This window comes from Python bivittatus, unplaced genomic scaffold (assembly GCF_059951505.1).
Source record: "Python bivittatus isolate LINGU-HERP-01145 unplaced genomic scaffold, Pbiv_v1 ctg000010_np1212, whole genome shotgun sequence".
Taxonomy (NCBI): Eukaryota; Metazoa; Chordata; class Lepidosauria; order Squamata; family Pythonidae; genus Python; species Python bivittatus.
In genome coordinates, this window is record NW_028277029.1 from 1,074,055 (window position 1) to 1,095,139 (window position 21,085).

General features: G+C 43.8%; 1 protein-coding gene across 1 annotated transcript; it reads right to left on the bottom strand.

The window, feature by feature from the left end:
- Positions 1-6,868: 6,868 nt before the first annotated feature.
- On the bottom strand, positions 6,869-21,085 carry LOC112543261 (fatty acyl-CoA reductase 1-like). Its single transcript, XM_088145480.1, has 11 exons — positions 20,774-21,085; positions 18,928-19,103; positions 17,969-18,148; positions 16,743-16,920; positions 14,781-14,825; positions 13,996-14,114; positions 13,236-13,303; positions 12,154-12,325; positions 11,467-11,596; positions 7,866-7,993; positions 6,869-7,534 (listed from the first exon to the last, which is right to left on the bottom strand). The coding sequence occupies exons 1-11, from the start codon at positions 21,050-21,052 to the stop codon at positions 7,372-7,374; spliced, it is 1,638 nt and encodes a 545-aa protein (XP_088001606.1). The 5' UTR covers positions 21,053-21,085; the 3' UTR covers positions 6,869-7,371.

Genomic DNA, 21,085 nt, shown 5'->3' on the forward strand with positions numbered 1-21,085 from the left:
GGCTAATCTGCTGCTGTGTGAGTTTGTGTGCCTCGCGGATGCCGAGCTCCAAAATGTCCTTAAATGAAGCAAGACTTCTTGCACTCCTTAAGCACCACGTCCAAGGGACACACGCACGCACAAGTGGACGCTTGACTATTTGGCACGGCTAAGCTTCAGAAACCAAAGTAGTGTCTTTTCAGAAAGACTTACGGCTATGCTGGCTTTGAATGGCTAGCTGAGTTTTGGCTTTTAAGTAGCCTCAAAGAAGCGCCTCCACGGGGATTGCCAGTTGCTGATGTGCGGATTTGTGCGCATTCAATCCATGTTTTGTGCCTGGGTGATGTTGAACTCAGGGATACATTCAAGAACATCAGCTGTATTAATTTACAGCCAGAGGCCAAAAAATGGCACTCCAGAAGAGGCAGGTTACACTGAAGTGAAACAGAGATGCCCCCCCCGTTTTAAGTTTGCATAATAATGATGTTCCCCTCTGTCTCCTATGGAATATTTTCTTCCTTCTTTTGCACTCCCAAAGTTTTTATTGATACATGCTAATGACATGATTTCATGAAATAGCATAAATATAAATGATATAAATTTGATCAATAAAATAAAATATAAATAATGCCAAGCCACCAGAAGAAGCAGGTTTGCTACAACAGCTTCTGGCAGTTTCCTCATGGACAAAATTTCCTAACCAATAAAAATAAATAAAAGCCTTTCCCTGCCTCCTCCCCAAAGTAATAAAGACCGTGCATTTAAGAAGGACGCTCAGAGCGCCATGACTGAGCACCGCTTGGGCTAGAACATGACCAGAGAAACAAGGACACAGGTGGAAGTGGTCGCCTGGGGCTCCCACAGCCACCTCAGCCCCTGGAGTGCCTTGCCCCAAACAGTTGGGGCAATCAGAAGCAGTTGTCATCAGCAAATAGTTGCCACAGTTGTATGGCTCTAGACAACCTCCTTCAGAAACAACTAGTAGTAGACTCTAAGGAGCCAGAAGCTATTCCTGCTGGTCTTGCCCCTTTAACAATGTCAAGGCAGCCAGGAAGGACAAAACATCTAGCCAAAAAATGTCCAAATGCTGAGCTCGAGAAGACTTATACTCAACCCAGCAAGAGCAATAAGGGGCAGTTTCACCAATACCTGAACTACGTTTTAAAAACACAGCTGAGTGCAGTGCAAAATCTGGGAAAACTGAGGTGAAGAAATGGGTGCCAGAGAACTGGGAAAGCAGAGGACAAGGGAAGAAAAACAGAGCATGCCCAGATAGAAATAATCTGGCTATCTTGCTATTGCCGTCTAGTTTTTCATATATCAGCAGGGTCTTCTCGCTGTCACAACTGCCCGCTCCAGATCTGACTGGCTTCCAGTGGGGACAATGGCAGCTTAGTCATCTCTCCATGAGAAGGGAGATGCCAGCACAGCTGGATCCGTGGCTGGCAGCAAGCACTGGCTGCCCAACTTGCTCCGGATCAAGGAGGAAGCAAGAAATCAACCCATTCGGTTTCCAGGACAGCCATTCCTCGTAAACTAATCACAGAAATGGAAGCTTCTGCAAACAGCTTGCAGGCGAGCAGCTGTGAGGCGGGGATCCATCTTTGTTCACAGATGTGGTGCAGCCTAAATATGGATACTAGAGCTGGCCAAACTCCATTTCTAACACACTTTGGAATATAACTATTGTTTTAACATAAGAGAGACCTTCCTTTGCAACAGATAAGTAATTCTCTTGGTGTTTTTTCATTATTTCTGGGACTGTAAGTTTAAAAGAAGAATTAGAATTTTATTGTAATTTGAACAACTTGCAAAAAACTGGAAGATAAGGAGAATACAAAAAAGATAAAAGTTACTTATGGTGGAAGGGAAAGATTTATTTGTTAAAAGTTTAATTTTATGAAACTTCATCTGTATTAATTGGATTTGATTGTTCTATGGGAAACCTTTTTGTTCTTCTGTGATTTGCCTGTTAATTGGCTGGATTTTCAGAACAAAAGGAGATAGTAATTGGAGCTTTTTGTATATTTCCTGTTAGCACATGCCTGTAATTACAGCTTGAAAGGCACCAAAGGGCGTGAACTATCTGCTTACTTTCACTTATATAATACCTACGGTTGCTTGCTTTGGGGGAAAAGAAAAATGGCTAAAAGAGGCCCTTTGGAGCAGCCGTTAGAAGTTAAAATGACTTAAGTTTACTCCAATCAATGTCTGATGAATGAGGAGCTAAATTGAAGTCTCTTGAAAAGAAGATAGAGGAAAGATTGGGTAAGATGGTTAAATTTGAAACAGAGGTAGAGATTGATTTGAATATGGATTTGGAGTTCAAAAAAATGCTGGATTACGAAGGTGGTATGAGCAAAGATGTTGTGGATCCAAAAATGGATTTAAAAATGCCAAAGGATAGGAGTGATATGCAAAAGGATGCCAGAACAGATTTACAAATGAAACCAACTGATGTCACAGTGACCAAAGGGGACATACAAATAATGGAAAAGAAGAGTGACTTGGAAAGACTTTTTAACTTGGGTTTGCAAAAGGAATGTGTTAAGCCGGTGAGGCTGTTCCTAGGAAGAGACAAAGAGAAATTATCGGGGCTGTTTCTGGGAGGGGACAAGGAGAGAAGGATGGAAAATCAACCCCTGGGACGCTATTTGAAAGGATTAAAGATCAAGCTCTTTAAAAGTAAACAAAAGGTTTACAAAGTGAACTTATTTGAATATGTTTAATATATACGTTGAGATTTTTGGTAGTTATTAACGGGATCTTTTTCCGACCGGGACTGAATTACAGGGTTTTAAGGATCTGTGTATAAAGGGGGAGAGATTTCATTTGCTTTTTAAAAATTTTTTTAGAAAAAATGGTAAGTTGGATTATGAAATGGATTTATTTTTGACTGTTTAACATATATTTGTTGATAAATTTATGGAATTTTTGTTCTTTTATATAACTGGAGTAGTTTTTTTTTTATATATACAAAGATGTAAGGATGTGACATTACCTACAATGGAAGAATGAATGGTGAAGTTGATGGAGTTGGCTGAGATGGTGAAATTGATGGCTTTGATTTGAGAAAAGATATTAATTTTAATGCTAATTAGAAACTTTTTTTGGACTTTCTGTGAGAAACAGGAAAAAATGAAATTATTTTGTATAGATTTGATTATTAGAAATAATATGGGTTTATAGTAATGATGAAAGATATGTTGTAAACGTAGAGCAAGAGATTGATGTATTCTGTTTATTATATCACTTATGAAGAGGGTCGGAAGTCAATTCTTTTTCTTTGTGTTTTTGTACTTTTGACCTTGGACATTCCTTTTTCTAATTTTCCTTTCTTTTTCTTATTTCCTTCCTTTAATATTAGTTTTTCTTAGTTTTTACTGTTTCTATTTAAAATTTAATGTTATGTCCAACCCAGAAACGGCAAGATAACATTTAAGCACCACTGAATCTCTCCCCCCCGCCCCCCTGCTCTTGGACGCAGAAGGTTACTGCTTGAATCCCATGAATGGTTGGCGTCAGCCTTCCAGCCCCAACTGGAAGGAGTCCTTGAGGTGACCCAAGGGGGGGGGAAGGTGCTTTAAACTGGCAGCCAGAGAAGAGGTGCTGAATTTTCATGGGTGGGGGGAGAGGGAGGGCGACATCATCCATTCCTGACCTCCCAGAACGGTCGCTGTGTGTGCGCACCTTCCGGTCAGTCCTCGCCCTTGCCACTTGTGGGGAAACTGGGCAGTGGGCATCCTGCTTTATGCTTTCTGGGGGCACACACATTGTTGTTACCCTAATTTCAGCTGCTTGCTATTTGGAAAGCAGACCCCCCCCCAAAAAAAGCCCAGAGCGCCAGCCTAGAGTAGGGGGTGGGGAAAGGTAATGGCAAGCTCCTTCTGTCTGGTGCCAAGAAAGCAAAATGGATGCGTCACCAAGAGGCAAGTGGTTGTAAACTGGATTAGTAAGTACACACCTTAAATTGCTCCCTCTTTCCTGGAGAACTGGGCAGGAGGGATTAATTGTTGCTGTTGCAAACCCATCTCAAGATCGTAAATCCACACATTCTAATCTGTTCATTTCCTGTTCATGCCACACGTTCTCTCCACAACTGCAAAAAGGCCACCAGCCTCTTAATTCAGTGTTAGCTTTTATACAATGAATTTACTACATCGGAACTAAACAGGAGACAGGAGGTCATTGTGTGAGATCCAGGTTATGTGTTTTGCATGCAGCTGCCGAGGCATCTGTGGGACCCAAAAAGTCAAGATGGGGGCCACGCCACGCAATGTAAGGTCCGTCCTTAGTTACATGCACTGTAGGGGTACAAAAGAAGAGTCTTGATTTTTTCTTGGATGCACGCATACACCCAGACACCTCTGTGCAGCAGCCATTGCACGGTCATCCTACGGCATCTCATGAATGAAAGAAGGCAAGAACACGCCGTTTCAAACACAGTGAGACGCACTTCTGAAAAACCCTTATTTTTCAAGGTTATCACTTTGGCAAGAGCTTATTTACACCAGGGCAGTTCCCAGCCATGCCTCTGCAACAACAGAATTTGAACAGAATTTAAATATATATATTTGGTGAGATAGGCAACCATCTAAAACAAATACACAAAGTGACACCTGAAAAAATCAGAAATAATTTCAGCATATTGAAACGTTTTGATTGATTATGTACCATCAACTTGGCTTGACTCTTAGTGATCACAAAGATACATTTTGACTAGAAGGATCTGTCCCCAACCTGATACTTCAGGTCTTCTAATGATGTACCTGTCACCACCATAACTGAGCCCATCCATCTTGATGCTGAAATTGAATAAATAAGGGGAGAATATACAGCCTTGTCTTACTCCTTTGCAGATCTGTTTTGCCATGTTGTATCCACACTCTGGCTTCCTGACCTGTGCGTACGTTTTGCATCAGGGTAATGAGATGTTCTGGGATTCCCATTTTTCTGAGCACTTTCCACAGCTTGACATGATCAAAACAACCAGAGGCCTCTCTATAACCAACGAAGCACATACATAAGACATGAAATGTATTTTTCTGCACAGATGAAATAAAGACAAACCTCAAAGCTTCTCTTAATTGAAGAAGAAATGAAAGGAAGGAAACAGTCTTTCGCCACTCAGATTCTTAACTGAATATAATTAATTCAATTCTTCAACCGCCCAAGCAGCTGGCATGGCTCGACTCAGCCTCCAGCTCCACTCTCCAAAGCAGCACTTCAGCCTAGCTGCTCGTGGCCACTGGAAACGGCACTCGCTGAATACACTGAGGTTGAAATTCCAGGCGATTAGAAGATGCATATTCTGTTTTTAAAAGACACCACGCATATAACAAAAGAAAAGAAACTTCTAGCCAGAGGGTTTTATAACAGGGTCACCAGGCAGCCTGTCCATTTAACATTTTACCTTCATAAATTAAAAACAGTGTCATACCTGAACAGCTATAAGTGGGCAATTCACATGTCCTTTTATTTGCTTTTATGTAGGAAGATGATCAAATCATCAAACAAATCCTTCTTTTAATAAGAGGACTTCAAAACGTTTAAGGCTGGCTGGCTGGCTGGCTGGCTGCGATCAGGGGAACTCCTTCTCTGGCACCATATGCAATCTGAGCTTATGGTTGCCACCACTTCTTCCATACACAGATATTTATGGTTCCCTTCTTCCAAATGCAATATCCGTTACTATGGGAATATTGACTATAAGGCACCAATAGGTTTACAACTGTGCTTTTACAAGTGATGACTTCAGCTTTGGCAGAAAACACACACGGTAGAGATAAGAATGAGTCATGATCTCAATCAGGTTGTAGGTAATCCTGAAGTTTAGATGCATCCAATAATCAGCCCACTTTACAAAGTGAACAGGATGTGACTATGCACTAATTCTTTTAAGTACTTTGTTGAGAGTAAGGAAGATGACCTTGAAGATATGCGGGCTCCATTACCGAAGCAATCAGAGGAGCAATGTCCACAACAGACAAATAAAATTTGGAAGAGGCACAGAGACACCTCCCTGATTCACAGGAGTATAAGAAGGGAGAAGAGGTTCAGCACAGACTTCCAAGCCACCGGAGGCTACGAAATAGGATCTGGATGCACTCAGGCACCAAGGAGATGCTGCCGAGATGAGGATCGATCATCACATTCTTGACAGCCCTTCCAACAGCAGGGTGTCTGCAAGCTAAAGAGATATGGACTGCCCCACCCCTGTTGGCCCTCTGGAAGGCGGTGAAACCTGGTCTTCCCTCTGGCACTGGGGCCGAGCTGTTGACAGAGATTGGGTCTGGATGTGGTTTTGTTTATTGTGTTGATGATGTGATTTTAGGGGCCTTCTCCCAGTGCCTTTTTAAAGGACTTGGACAGTTGGGTTGGTGTTTTTATTTCTGTTTGCCAGTCAGCGTTCCCTGGCTAGATGGGTGGCTGTATAAATCTGTTAAATAAGTAAGTAAACATTACCATTTTCCCAGAAACTTTCCCCTGCAGCTTGAGTGGGAGAAAAATAAATAGTTTTTAACTATTTATTAAATACCTGCTCTTTAAAACTATTTATTAAATAGTTGCTCTTTAAAACTATTAAATAGTTTTAAAGAGCAACCACTGTGGTTACCGTCCTATTTGTGGGTGCAGAAAAGGCCACAACATAATATTCCCCTTAAGCTGGCACAGCTTCTGCCCAAGAGTTCCTGGCACTGCTGTAGACCGAGGATGCTTAATGGTTTGGACCTCCGTAGTGAAGAGGTCCCTGAAGAGTTCCCTGCAAAGAGGGAGCAACCCTAAAGCCGGTTTTAGTCTGTGTGATGGACCATATTTAAATCTGCATTTAATCTCTAGGCTTTGAAAATATCACATCATGGAAAAATGGAGGAGAGGGAGCTCCCACCCGCAAAAGCAGCCATTGCTGCTCAGTGCGTTTCATGCTGGGTTCATCTTCAGTCTGAGTGAAACAGGTCCCTGAACCTTATTTGTAAAAACACAATCTTTAGTCCTGTTGGTTCAATGCACTAGGGATATACGGAATGCAAATCTGTTCATATACGGTGTGAAGTGTCTGAAAATTAGGTTTCTCGGTATTCCTGGGTAGAAGATATCCAGTGCCAATTTTCATGCTGCAGCTGGGCACTGGCACTGGAAGGTGTCGCAGCGAAAAATAGCAGCTTCATAGGGATGAGGTGATGGATACAGAGACAGGGAGTCAAGGCCCACTGCAGCAGTAGTTTAATAGTAGTAACAGTAGTAGGAATCGGAGGAAGCCTCTTGTCACATCTGCTGAATGCTGCACCAGTTAGGAGATATCTTGTTCCTGCTGAATCTCAGGCACCAGTAGTAGGTTTAGGACATGGAGGTTATCCCAGAACATCGTGAACGATCCCCAGGAGGGCACAGTTAATACATAAGGCTGCTGGAAGCTCTAAAGTAGTTAAGAAACTTGTAGCAGAGGTTTACTACAAAATACCATACATTACGAGCCATTTGTGACCTTGCAACGAATATGCGCCAGATGATCACAAGCAGAGTGGTGTTCAGTGCATAGTGAATGGCTTTTAGCCTGATAAAACAGAGAAGAGAAAGAAGGGGGGCTGAAATATCAGCGCCAGATGGTTCACAACACAAAACAGATCAACAACCTACTGAGAAGCACCCAAAGAGCTCTGAATTAATTTACTTTTAATTACACGTAGCTATCAATCAAATTCAGCTTTTTTCCTGGCTCTGCCTGCTTCTTTGTCCCGGACTGCTCTTTTGGAGGAAAGACCCCAACACGTCACTGCAACCTATGTGTGGCTTTCAGCCCAAAGGTATTTCACACCCCTGCTTTGTAGTGACCAAACACAAGTTCATTCCCTGAAAGTTAACACAAAGGATTGTTTATGCCTTACTTTCTGATATGCTGTTTGGCTGCAGGAATTCCAGCCATGTCTTCATTCAGCAGAAACTTCTTAGTTCCTAAGCAGTAATTTTTTGTGTATTCTGACCAAGTCAGCTGACAGACATCAAAGCAGAATAACTGGAATCAAATGGAAAGAATAATATCAAAGATGGGTGGGAGGACTATTGCATTCTTGATGTTGCACTGAACATTATATGAAATGACTTCTGAATAATTTCGCTTTGGAGGGAAATTCCAGCTGATCCCCATCCACCAGAGCAGGACTGTGGGCCCTGGCCATCCCTGCTTGTTCATATCGTAAGTCAAGTGAAAAATGGTCAGATGGCTACTGAGGAGTTCCAGTTGATTGACTATTTTCTTGACCTTCTTTTGGACACTGAATTCTCAGCAAGGGAGAGGCCGTAGATGGCTGTCCATTTCCTCAAGCCAGCATTGCTTGTCCCAAGATCTCATCACCAGTTGCCCAATTCCTGGGGAGCCCACTGCTGTTCAGAGGGGAAACAGTTGTATTTTCATTCTGGAAGAAAATTCAGGGGTACCTTGACACTTTGCCTGTAAAGGGCTAAATTTTGCCCTTTGAAAAGTTTGGGTAGGCTTCTAGGTTGGCTGATCCAAGTAGGGACATTCTGTCTTCCTCTGAGGTCAGTGCTAGCCCCAGATATAGGAAGAATTGAGAGGACAGGGGGTTTCACCAGGAAGCCACAATGAGACCTGCATGCAACCAGCCAGGTGAGTATAACCTCACCTGGGATTCATCCCTCTGTGTGAACACTGGGCTCACCACTTCTTACTCTCAGCTCGGTCCTAAGTGCCAGTGCGGGAGGGAGAAGGGAGAAGAATGGAATGGACATGGAAAATGGTGGCTGCACATTATTCAGATGTTCATCTATTCTCTGGAGACTTTTCTATGGAACATAGTTTCTTTAGGTGAGATTGGGGTGGCAATCGGGCAAGCCGGCTCTTTTTGCAGAAGCAAATGCTAGGCTACTTGCGGGCTCGCTGGCTTCTGTTTTTATCCCCTTCGTGTTCTAGTCTCTGGTGCAGGGTTGTGTCAGAGACCTTGGCTGTTGTAAATCCACACTGTGACTTGAAGGATGAGCTTGTCTGCCTTTGTGCAACTGACCCAGCCTCCTTTGAGGAAGGACCCGCCTCTGCATGGTAGTAGATGCTGCCTCAACCTCCCTCCCTCACTGGTCTACATCAGGAGAGGGGGTGCCCCAGGGGAAGAGCTGCGCCTGAGCCATCACCCTTGGGATGGAGAAATCTGTCAGCAGGACTAATGGGAGAAGCAGAAGCTAGACTGGGTAGTCTGAAATTTGACACCTACTCACCTATCCACTTCTTTATTTCTTTATTGAAGGACCTTTCTATGCTCCCTATTCTCAGGATTCTGGGCCACTTATGATAAGACAATGAAACAATTATATTCATAAAGCCAAACCATTAAAACCAGTATGTACAATTAATAAATAAGAATCAGTGTTGTTAACATCACCCAGATCCAAACCTTTCTGGAGAAGACTGTGTCTCCCAAACTAGGTCATAGTTAGGATTGAGATGGTGATTTCTGGGTTCCCACAGCCTGGGGCTCCAGAAGCTACCAACAGGTTTGGGAAGAGCATTCCCAGGAAGCCTTAAGAGGAAGGTTCTAGAAGGGACTAGAAAAGGATATGAGAGAGAGGATGGAGCCTCCCCTGGCCTTCCCATCCCACCTGAGGTTTGTGGGAGGGAGGGCTGGACCACCCTGGGAGATTTGCTCCTCTGAAACCTAGGCCCTTGACTGACTATCCTGTTTCAGTTTCAAACTCACACGCACTCAATTGCTAGGTGAAAATAGCAGTGTCCTCAAGGCTGAACATATAATGGCAGACAAGGAATGTAAATCCAGAACAGAGTCTCAGGAAAAGAAAGCTTGCCTGAATGGTTTCACTTTCAAAAGGAGCACACAGAAGAGTAGCCAAAATCTACTCAGAAGTTCAGACAGCCAAGTCAGGTTTGTGAGCCAGTCCAAGGTCAGAGTTTCACAAGCAAGATTCACAAGAACAACATGCCAGAGCAGGAAATCAGATGGTTGTTTCCAACAGAAAAACATGGGTCAAGGCTGCCTCTTAAATCAGGCTGCAGCCAGCTGTCTTTAAGTTACTCTCTTGCTTGGCAAGGAGCCTCATTGAGCATCTTTGCTCTCCTCTCCACTCTACTCGCTGAGTCCATGGTCTTGGAGGCCTTACATCATCATCTGACTGCTCCAGCTGTTCTGATGTGGCCTGTGTTTGATCAGCCTCTGTTGGTTCCTGGCTTGGTGTCTCCTGAGGCTGACATTCCTCTGGTTCAGCTGGAGCAGCTTCTTCAGAGTCAAAGTCTGAGTCCTGGGCCGTGACACTAAGGCATGATCTACTATTGGCTTGGGAGCTCTGTGCCTGGAAGGGAGAGGCCTTCAGGAAGAGCTTTCCAGTTGCAACCCTTCCTTGCATTGTTGCTTTGTTCATTAATGCTGCTGAATGTCACTGAAGTGGTGATTTGGGAGAGCTGAAGGCATCTCACTGGCTTTAAGGAAGAGCTTCCCAGTTACAGGATGACTGCGTGGCTTCCTCAAGAACAAAACTCACAGACCAACCTCACCTCAGTTTTCTTGGATCACTTTCTTAATACTAGAAGGTGTGGTGATAGTACAGACCTAAACTGCCTTGATCTGAGCAAAACACCCTGTGATAAGCCGATTAGCAAGCAAGTGTGGGATGGATGGCAGAACAATGAACTGGAACCCCAACTGGGTCAAAATTCATGGAGTCCCCATCCATGGTTCCTTATCAAATTGGGAAAAGGTATCGACTGGAGATCATGAGAATCCATTTTGCATCTGTACAGTTCAACATTTATACTAATGATTTGGAAACACAGGTAGAGAGAATTGAAGTCCTTGGGATTCTCTGAGCTTGGTTATTTTCTGGCAGACATTTCATTACCCAGCTAGGTAACACCTTCAGAGCACAGTTCAACCCTGAACTACATATATTCTCTTCTATTGGTAGAGAGAATGTTTATCAAATTCCTGGTGATATAAAATTGGGTGGGATAATTACTAGAAGACAGAAATATAATTTAAAGTGATCTCATGATGCTGGAGAAATGGGCTGAAAGCAGCAGAATGATAATGACTGCTTTCATTTTCACTCCTAGAATACCCCAGATCACCATGATCTCACCCAAAATAGGATTTGCCCAGACTTGATCTAATGTAGAAAGCCTATATTCTATATCAGTAATGGTAGACAGATGATCAGTAACAGGCTTCAGGCAGTGCACGCTCTTCAGATCCTATTTTATTGAGAAACTTGGAATTCCAGTTTACATTACCTTCCAACTGGGTTTGATTCTTGACTTCTAAACCCTCAGAATGGCATTATACTGAGTGGGAATTGCTCATAATGTGTCCTTGTCCCTGAATTCTGGGACTGACCACTTGCATAAGGCTCTGAGGAAGGAATTTCCCCTTTTGGAAATCCATCTGAATCTAGGCTGAATACACATTTAATTATTTAATTTTGTTTGATGGGAATTGTGAGGATGTGGTGGTTCAATAAGATGCTTACGTTTTTGTCTTTTGGACTGAGCTCTTTCATTAACATGTTTGTATTGTCGGTGCTCCAGTCCCAGGAATGGCTGGTAAAATAGTCAAGAAGACTCATGGTCTTGTCCAAGCGATTGAAAAGCTTCATAATCCTGAAAGAGAGTATAGAAACATCTCAAATAGATAGGGTTATAGCATCTCTTCTCAAAACATCTGGACAGAGGGTGCTTTGTAAAACATGTTGGTGCCATGGTCCTCGAATATCTAAGCTGGCTATCCTCAAGGAGGTTCAGGACAACGCTTGGAGGCCGTTCCTGGACACATCTACAGACACCTTTCTGATGGGACTGCTGGGGGACCAAGGAAGTCTTCTGTCTTCAGGGCTGCCACCACCACCACCGTCAGCTCCTACACATTAATGTTTTCAATTGCATTTTTATTTACAGTCATTTCTATTGTTCGTAAGCTGTTGGAGGGATTATTATTCTGAGAGATGTAGAGGGGTTTATGCTGTATGTATATACAGCTATGAGCAAAGCTGCAAGTCAATCTTTCTGAGATCCTTTTCCTAACCAATCCCCAATTTGTGAAAAAGGTGGTCCTCCTTGGAAAAAGATCCTCCTTATTCTTAAGGGTGCTATCCTTAAAATTGTCACCTTGACTTTTTTGACATCACCCCTCATGCCCCATAATGTATATCCAGTCTCACCGTGGCTTCTTTCCAGTCAGCCGCAGATACAGGTCACAGAGAAAAGCAGGGGTTGTGTGACAGACAAACGTCCAGTACTGATGGGCCAAGTAGCTCGAGGTTAGGCTGGCATTAGGTAATCTGAAGGGTTTCTCCAATGGATTGTTTTCAAGTGTGCTTCTCGCATGATCTTCTGCATAGTGGTGGAAAACAGATACTGCTTCCATTGAGGTAATTACATGGAAAAGGGACAATTATCGGAAATGTGAATTTAAGAAGGAAAGGCCATTTGCTCATCAGCAAACCAGGGGTGATTTCCAGTCACATTTGATTTGGAAAAGATGAAGAAGAGGGACCAGAGGATCTCCCTGTGAGGACAGGAAACAGCTCTTCCTATGGGACTGGTCTTGCTATTTATTATTGGTACTGTGATGTTACAAAGAGTGTTTTGCCCCCCTTGTTTTATCTGGCAATTCCCAAGGGGGTGGCCTTAGACATTGATGCAGTAAAATAATAAAATAAATGGGTGTTCCACTGTCAGCCTTGCGGGGCATTCCAGACGAGAAGCACACCCAGAAGTGCTAGTTCTAACTTTATTATAAGGTTATGTTAACAGAATCTTGCAAGTTTGAAAGTGCATCCCTCCCCACCCCAACATATTCTGCCAAGAAGAACTCCACCTCCCTCTCCCACCGACTGGAGACCCATTTGTCCACCTTCCAGGGAAGCAGAGTTTGGGAGACTAGAGTGGCATCTACATTTCAGATGGAAGACAATGCACAGAGGAATTTTAGTGAGATGTTACATGGTGAGGAGAAGCCGTGAAGAAGCAGCTTGATGCCTCTGCTGACTCCTGCCCCTTTCAACCCTTGATGCCCTTGTGAAGGACAACATGGCAGACAACATCTCTGCATTTGCTAGATGAGAGCAGTAGGACATCTTCTCATTCTTGCATGGAGATGAAGTGAGAAGAATCCCACGCTGGGCTCTCTTATCCACAAGTCTTGAAATTTCATTGGATGAAACAAGCTGTTAAGGATCATTTCCAAAACTCACCCCAAACCTCTGGTGGAATTTTTTCACTGCCTTGCAAGAAAACTCACCCAAGTCTCCCCAGAAAAATGGGTTGAGGCCACCTGAGGTACAGTTGTAGATCAGCAGTGATTTGGGTCTGAAAAGAATGGAAATAAAAGACAACTCAGAATTCAGAAAATACACCAAATATATTAGCACTCTATTTGTTATAGGGGTATATAAATGGGAATATAGCAAATCAGAGGTGTTTGTGGAGCAGGTGAAGAAGGACAAGATGATCACTGTTGATTGAAGGCCCACCATATCGTGTATGGGAGCCTCAACACACATACAAAGGGGCAGGTTTTGATCACAGCCACTCTCTTGATTTTTTGACACACACCCCTTCCTAGGCACCCCTGTCTTAAATCTTTTTCTGTCTATTGGTCACCAAGGGAGTGATCAATAGACCACATTCTGACCCCAGATCTTAAGTGGTCCAATCTTCAGGCGATCCAATCTTTGTCCGTGGAAGCTTGCTTGCAGGCTTTGAGATGTAGATTGACCAGAGGAAGGACGAGAAGTACAAAATGGCAACATTTGCCCATCCCCACAAGAGAAACCCCAGGACCAAAGAGTGTGGGTGTCTGGCTTCTCTCACAAGGCCATGGGCAGAAGCCAACATATGGAGCCTGTGAATGCACCACTGCCCGCAGGAGGCAGATGTCACTGTTGGCCTGTTATAAGACTTTAAAGACCTGGATGACGTTGGCAGCTCCTGACAATCTACAATCTTGAAAAATCATTCTAGTTCAACGGTGTACCTCTTGATCAGCAAAGAAGCCCTACCTGTGAACTGCAGTGTACCACCCAGCAGTGATGGTTAAGTTGATAGCAAGGTCTACTGGGATAATATCTGCTACTGCATCTCGGTTGCATTTTATGGTCTGTAAAATCCCCTTTCCAGCCTGGGAAATAGAGAAGAAGCTAATTACCATACATAACTTGACTTCCTTATTCAGCATAGAGTTTGTGTACTCTGAGATTTGAATTCAATAACAGTTGGATGGGATAGATATGTTCTCCGAATTAAACTTGGAAGAAAATTTTAGGGACTTGAGGAACACATCTCAAATGAGAAAACTGACAGCATTATCTGGCTTGGATGAAATTATAAACCAAAAAGAATTTCAGTTGTCCTTCTGCAGAAGCCCCTTCCTCCCAGCCTCGACAGCAGAGCAACACGGCCCTGAGTTGCAAGGTGTACAGTGCAAATCCTAAAATGGTGGCAGTCCCTAGAAGAAGAGGGCTTTAACTGACATGTCCCATGATGTCTTATGGTGCAACATCCTCCACCTCTGCCCTTCCCAGAATCTGGATTTCCACCGCTGTGGTGGATATAATTGTCAGGAAAGACAAAAAGGCAGAGTTCTGAGCTGTTGGACTGGTCCAGGACTCACCAGGCATGGTGAACCTGCTTCTTGACCAGCCTGGGCTATGCTCTGTCAGGATCACTAGACTCTGCCCTGATCCCTTCAGCTGAGCATCGTGCTTTGGTTCTCATGGATTCATTCTGGCCGTTTTGCTGCCCCCAAGATTCAGAAGACCCGAGTACTATTTTCATCTCTACCTACCGCAACAAAGAGGCCACTTGTGCCATTGAAGTTGTCAACCCAACCCTGAAAAATGAAAGATAGAAAAACAAGTGTTATGGAGTCTGTGGCAGGACTGGGAATTGAGACTCTTAAGCAGAATTTTGCTGCTCACAGGATGATTGAGAAAATGTTAAAAGTAAGGTATGGATACTTGCTAAGGTCTAACAAAGCAGAAAAACGCAAGATGGTAGTAACATGAATTCTGCCCAAGTTTTGGAAACTGATACAGAAGTTACTAGTCTGATGAAGGGACACAAATCTCAGGCTACGCTCTCAGGTGGAACAGAAGAGAAAAACAGACCCTTCGTGGCCAAAGTCTGAAATTCTCAGACAATAGACTACCCATTTTCAGAAGAAAAATTGATAATTCGCTCAAATATTCAGTTGTTAAAAAAGCCTCAGACACTGTCAGCACATACTGTAGTGAGTATTCGCTCTGCAAGAAAGGTATGAATGGGTTTTCTAGTCTTGCATGATCATTCTCTTACTAATGAATTCTCTGTAAACCTTTGTGGATCATAGTCCATTTCAAATTCCTGGAATGCATTCCTCAGAAACCTCTCTCCCCCCACCTCTCTCTCTCTCTCTCTCTCTCTCTCTCACACACACACACACACACACACACACACACACACAAACACACACTTGTCACTGAGGAGGGAGAGGGATAAGAAAAGGGAAAGATGAAAGGAGCAGTTTATGACCATTAACAGACCACTAGTTAGATATGATGTACGCATTCATGCGTTGATGAACTTGTTAATAAGGTGCATAGTGCGGTAAGAAATGTGGCTCCTAATGAAGTCAGGGAAAACTGATATTAAATCTTCGAATAAAATCTAGTTCAACAATTTCAGGCTAAACTCGGTGAAGGAAAGTCCTGGAGACCTGAAATATTCCACCGATTTTCATATGTTAACCCTTCTGATGCCACAAATGCGTCTCTTTCTTGCTCTGTGTAGAGACTGGCCAGTGTGTCCAGCGCAGAACGCAGTGGAGGGCTGCTGGTGGTCAGCCTGGAAGATGGGAGAGTTGTCTTCCCCTGCTTCCGTGAATGAGGCTGCCAGGTCTTGCACAGAACACGTGGGGCAGCGTTGCCATCTACATCTACCATGGGATCCAGTTTCCTATACCTGAATCGCTGTGGCCTCCTCTGTTCTTGTTGATTAGTGTGCTACTTGTAATTCATTAGCTCACAGTCTTCTAGGCTGCGAGGCTGGGAGCAGACATTGGTGTTCCACCCAAAGTGCATGGAAGGGAAATGCGACTGGCCAGCAGGGCTGCCGATCTGAGTAGCTTTAGCCATAAACTCTGAGAATAAGTGGTTTTCTCTTACGTTCGCTTCTGAAACTGCTCTGTGGTATTACAGTGTTTATTCTTCTCTTTACAGCCCATTCTTTCTACTTAAGTGAGCCCTCACGGCGCCTAGCCAATCTTGTACATCGTTCTGAGGAATCCGTGTAACCCAGTTGAATGTGGGAACTATAGTCTGAGAAATGCCCTAGATCTGTGTTTCTGCAGAATGAAGCTCTATAGGTGTAATTAATTTGAAGGGCTTGACTCTAAACAAGGGACGTTGTCATGTTTTCTGGATGGAGACTAGAGACATGTCCCTCTGTGTTGTCTGTCTGTCCGTCCTTCAGCGATGCGGTTGTGTCATAAAATTAATCTTAGCCTTGAGGGTGAGGTCCATCTTGCTGAAGTTCTTTTGGAATCATGTGACCTCATGGCCTCCTGATAGATGACATGATGCATCCCATCCATGAATCTCAGCTTCACTCTCAGGAGGCAAGCCATAGTTTAGAGATCATTGTTGGTGGCTTCCCCCTCTTCGGCCAAAAGCACGAGAGGGACATTCTTATTTCCAGGGACTGGCTCTAAAGCCACCATTTTGCCAGAAAATGGATGAGAACCAAGCAACCGAACAGCACACATGCTTACCGGGAAGGGCTCCTGCCAACTAGCTCCCACGATGGAGGGTCGGATGATGGCAACATTTAAGTCCCCTTTCTCCTGCTGAATGAGATGCTCGGTCAGAGCTTTGGAGAACGTGTAGGTGTTGGGCCAGTCTCCAATCAATTTGGGGGTGATTGCTTCAACGAGGGACTCATCCATCCACCTAATGGGGTTTTTGTTAAAAAAGTAAAAATAAAAGATATCCATGTGGGAACAAACTTTAACCACTGTGCTTACACACTTTTATATGTATATCCTTGGAAAAGCTAATTTTCTGTGTGTGTGGCAGAACTTCCTATAAGCAACTAAGTGGAAATAAATAAGGAGAAATACAGAAAAGTTATTTTCTATAGCACCCAAGTGGTTTATTGAAATGAAGTATTAATATCCATTGAAGGATAACAAAAGAAGGATTTTTTAAAAATCAGCTTCTTTGAGTGTTGCAGCACAGGAAAACTGAAATGTCTTCTAAAAAATGGAGTCATATACTATTCTGCTGATGCTCACTTTAAATCAGAAATGATTTTCCCACTCGCCTCTCCATATGACACCCCAAACTTAATAAGGGAAGTTAGAAATCTCTGTTAAATCTAAAAGAGCTACTTGTCTACAACCCGTCTTTCTCCCAGTGACAGTGGCAATGAGATTGCATGGTCTGAGAACATCACCCATGACTTCAAGGCTTCCCAAAGGGCCCAGGAGCCAATCAGTGACAGAGGAAGCCCCGATTCCTCTATCAGGTCATAGACCAATGAGACCAGGGGTGTCCTGAGGCTGGTCCAAGAAGTCAAGAAGGAAGCCATAATGGCGCAGTTGAAGCTCTGCCTGTATTTTACAGGATCTGTTTTCCTCAATCTCTGTCACCATTTACCAGGACAGAGACAACTATATTGTAAACACAAACATTGCACATTTCTGGGATTTCACTACCACAAATCATCTCTCTCTTGGAAGAAAGTGCCTATGAGGAGGCAATTGGCATTCCTTGAAAAATATTCTTACATCAGCAGCTTACAGATTTAAAAAGACATTGAAAATCCTTTTCTTTTTGTTAACAATAACTCAATTCATCCTGCTTTTAATGGTTAATCCTCCATCAAAGATACATTGAGCATTAACTGTACAACTTTTGCAATTTCTCTGCCCACTTTCTGATGTTATATCATTCGTTTTTTTTCTTTTTTCTTCTTCTAGTTGCTTTCATTACTTACATCACCATGTCAAAAAGTTTCTTTGGCTCCACAGGAACAGGATAGAAGGCCTCCTCTATGTGCCTCTGATTACAGTTTGCATAGGCAGTTGAAATGTGGATGAGGGCTTCGAGATTCTTCATCTGGTGGGCCAGCACCAGGAGCTGCTGGGTGCCCATGACATTCAGGAGAAGGGCGTCCCTGCTCAAGAAAGCAGAAAGAGCTAGGATGAGGTCCAGCTGGGGCGAGAGCAGGTCCAAACCGATCCTCTTTGCTCCTCCGAGAGCTGCTTCAGGCGCTGAAGAGGAACACAACACAGGGAAACCTGCACTTCTGGATTTTCTCCAGTGAAAGAACTACGGTGAACAGGCCTCGTGGATGAGATCCTGGAGGGCATTTGGGAATCTCTCCTCACTGCACAGAATTAGTTCAGTAGTATCTCACTTGGTGTGGAGAAGACCACAGGTGCAACCCACACCATCTTATCAGGGGTCTCTGGTAGTAGAATTGGAAAGGACCGTGGCTTGGTTGAATATACAAAAGAGTTGACAAAATGAGAGACAACAGTGCCATCAACCTGCCTCAGCCCACAGTGGAGACAAACTCCATCCAAGTCCCGGGACCCTGATTTTCAGGGACGTTTGCCTTTTGGCAGTGGGAGACTCAGAGCTCCCCCCATTGTTCCTAAAAGCCATATCTTCTGTTTCCATTTATTTGGAGGCTGCTGATGAGCAAAACTGGAATTACAGCCCTTGAACCTCCAGGACTGTGTCTATTAGCTCCCCAGGTTTGAAGAACTACACGAATAAAATATCGGCAATGTACTTTAAAAAAAAATCTTCTCTAAAGGTATTGGACAGAAAGGGTTTTCAGATAAAACGTCGCTCTATTTCTTTGCAACTCATTTTTCCCTCTGAGAATGTCTTGAGGACAGGTCTGAGGCCTGCCATAAATCTGAGGAGAAAGCAAGGAGAACATACTTCAGGGGCTCGTCAAATCGAACAGTTGCAGCACAATGGAAGATCACGTTGATCTCAGAGAGCAGCTCCTTGGTGTCTTCGGGAGAGATGGCCAGGTTTGGCTGGGTGAGATCAGCACCCACGGGCTTAATCTTCTCATGGAAGTTGGGCCATTCTTCGCGGACTCTATCAAACAACTAGAGCGCAACAGACAACATTCACTCATCAAAAGAAGGAAAATGCTCAGGTTCCTGATGTTGCAATCCACCAGGAATTAATTCATCTTACAGTTTTAATAGCAACGTCAAGTGCCACCAGTTAGAGCCAAAATGACTGCTGAGCAAACTTTTCAAAGATATGAATCAACTGAAGAATACATGAGCTTTGGGCACCTGTCCCCCAACTTTGATAATTAATACCTAATTATTTGTCTTACTTTCAAAAGACCGTAATTGTATTCTCTCAGAACAATATCAAAACCTGGGGAAAAGTTGAATTCAGAACAACGGAACCAGCAGGACAAGTTACATGGTAATTGATTTCCAGAATGCCTTATTAAAAAACACAGATCAATGGTCTGCCAGGACTCGCGCTTGGCAGGGAGTTGAAGGGGGTTCCTCTCAGTTCCCCCCCCGCCCCCGGTCCTTTTCTTGCAAATGTTTCATTACCCAGCTAGGTAACATCTTCAGTGCTAGAATGGGATGGGGGTTGCTCTGTGTTTATATACTGTGGCCTGCCCTGCCAGTGCTGGTAAGGGTGGGGGTTTTGTTTTGCTCCTCTGCTGGTTCTTTGGTTAACATGTTTGCTGCTTGATTGTGTGCCTGGTGGTAACCTTTGCTTATCTGGGTGATGATTGCTGGTGAGAAGATGTCCTGGTCTTTTGTTTTCTTTTCTATTGTCTCTTTTGAATAGTGTGTAGATGCTGTTTATCCCTATGTGTCTGTTGATTGCTGCCTTGTCTGAATACCAAGCTTCCAAGAATTCCCTTGCATTTTTGGATTTAGCTTGGTCTAAAATGCTGACAGTTTCCCAGTTAAAATTATGGTTAAGTCTGTCCATGTGTTGTGAGATTAAGGAGTTTTCATCGTGTCTTCTGACTGCCAGTTGGTGTCCATGGATGCGTTCTGCCAGCCTTCTGCCTGTCTGTCCTACATAATGGCTGTTATAGTCCTTATACTGTATGTTGTAGATGACTCCTGTTTTTTCTTCTTGTGCTACTGGGTCTTTTGGTTTGCTTAAGATGTTTTGGAGGGCTTTAGTAAGTAAGTAAGAAAGAACAAAAATCTTAGGGGAAAAGTCACTGCTGCCCGTCATAAATATTAAAGGCTTCAGTGACCTCACAGACAGAGGAGGCCATCCGCTGGTTCTCTGCATGAAAGAAGTGGTACAGTTGGATCAGTCATTTCTGACGGCAGAGGTACAGTGGGCGCCTCCCCTCTCCAAAGATTTCCCAATGCTCTTCTAACCCTTTTCCATCTAGAGGAATAAGTGTGAGTTTTATTCCCAGTCAACCCACTCCTCTTCCAGAAAAGAACTTACCTTGCTGGGGTAAAAAAAATCAAGATGGCACATGCAAAAAAAGGCTGGGGCTTTGACTGCATGACCACAGCTGCAATCTTCACGGCCCACCCCATCCCCACCTCCCTGGAGTCTATCCAGTTGTGCTATTGTCCATTGTCTTTACGAGCATTTGTTGAAGTAGAACCATGGATCTCATGAAAGGAAACCTAATTTTTGCTTCTCTGGGACTAAGGACACACACGCTTCCTCACCACAGCACCGAACACACAGGAGCGCGGTGACTCTTGCCATCTCGGCAAACCCTGAGCAGCTGCTGCCCGTTTCTGCCCACCTTTGAGTTCCCTACCTTGCATTTCAGCAGATTCTCCACTCGAGTTTGCATGGGATGTCCAGCTTTGGGCCGCACAAGCACGTAGATGGCTTTCAGATCGTGGCAGCAGCGGAGAAGCTTTTCGATCAGGACTTTGCCCAAAAACCCGGTGGCTCCTGTAATAAGGATTGACTTCCCACTGTAGTAAGCGCTAACCAGAGACATGGTGTTCTTCACTTCCAAGCTCTTGGTGGCAGGATCTAGCAGGAAGATACACAAAATCGCACCACTCAATGTTCCAATCTTCTGGAACATCCTTTGCAACAGCCCTTGAATGCGCAATGCACC

Excerpts from the sequence above, each read along its gene's own strand:
- LOC112543261 (XM_088145480.1), bottom strand. The coding sequence starts at position 21,052 with ATGTTCCAGAAGATTGGAACATTGAGTGGTGCGATTTTGTGTATCTTC. Across the intron at positions 16,921-17,968 it reads AAACTTTTTGACATGGTGAT|GTGGATGGATGAGTCCCTCG; the intron begins GTAAGTAATGAA and ends AAACCCCATTAG. Across the intron at positions 14,115-14,780 it reads CAAGTGGCCTCTTTGTTGCG|GCTGGAAAGGGGATTTTACA; the intron begins GTAGGTAGAGAT and ends TCTATTTCCCAG.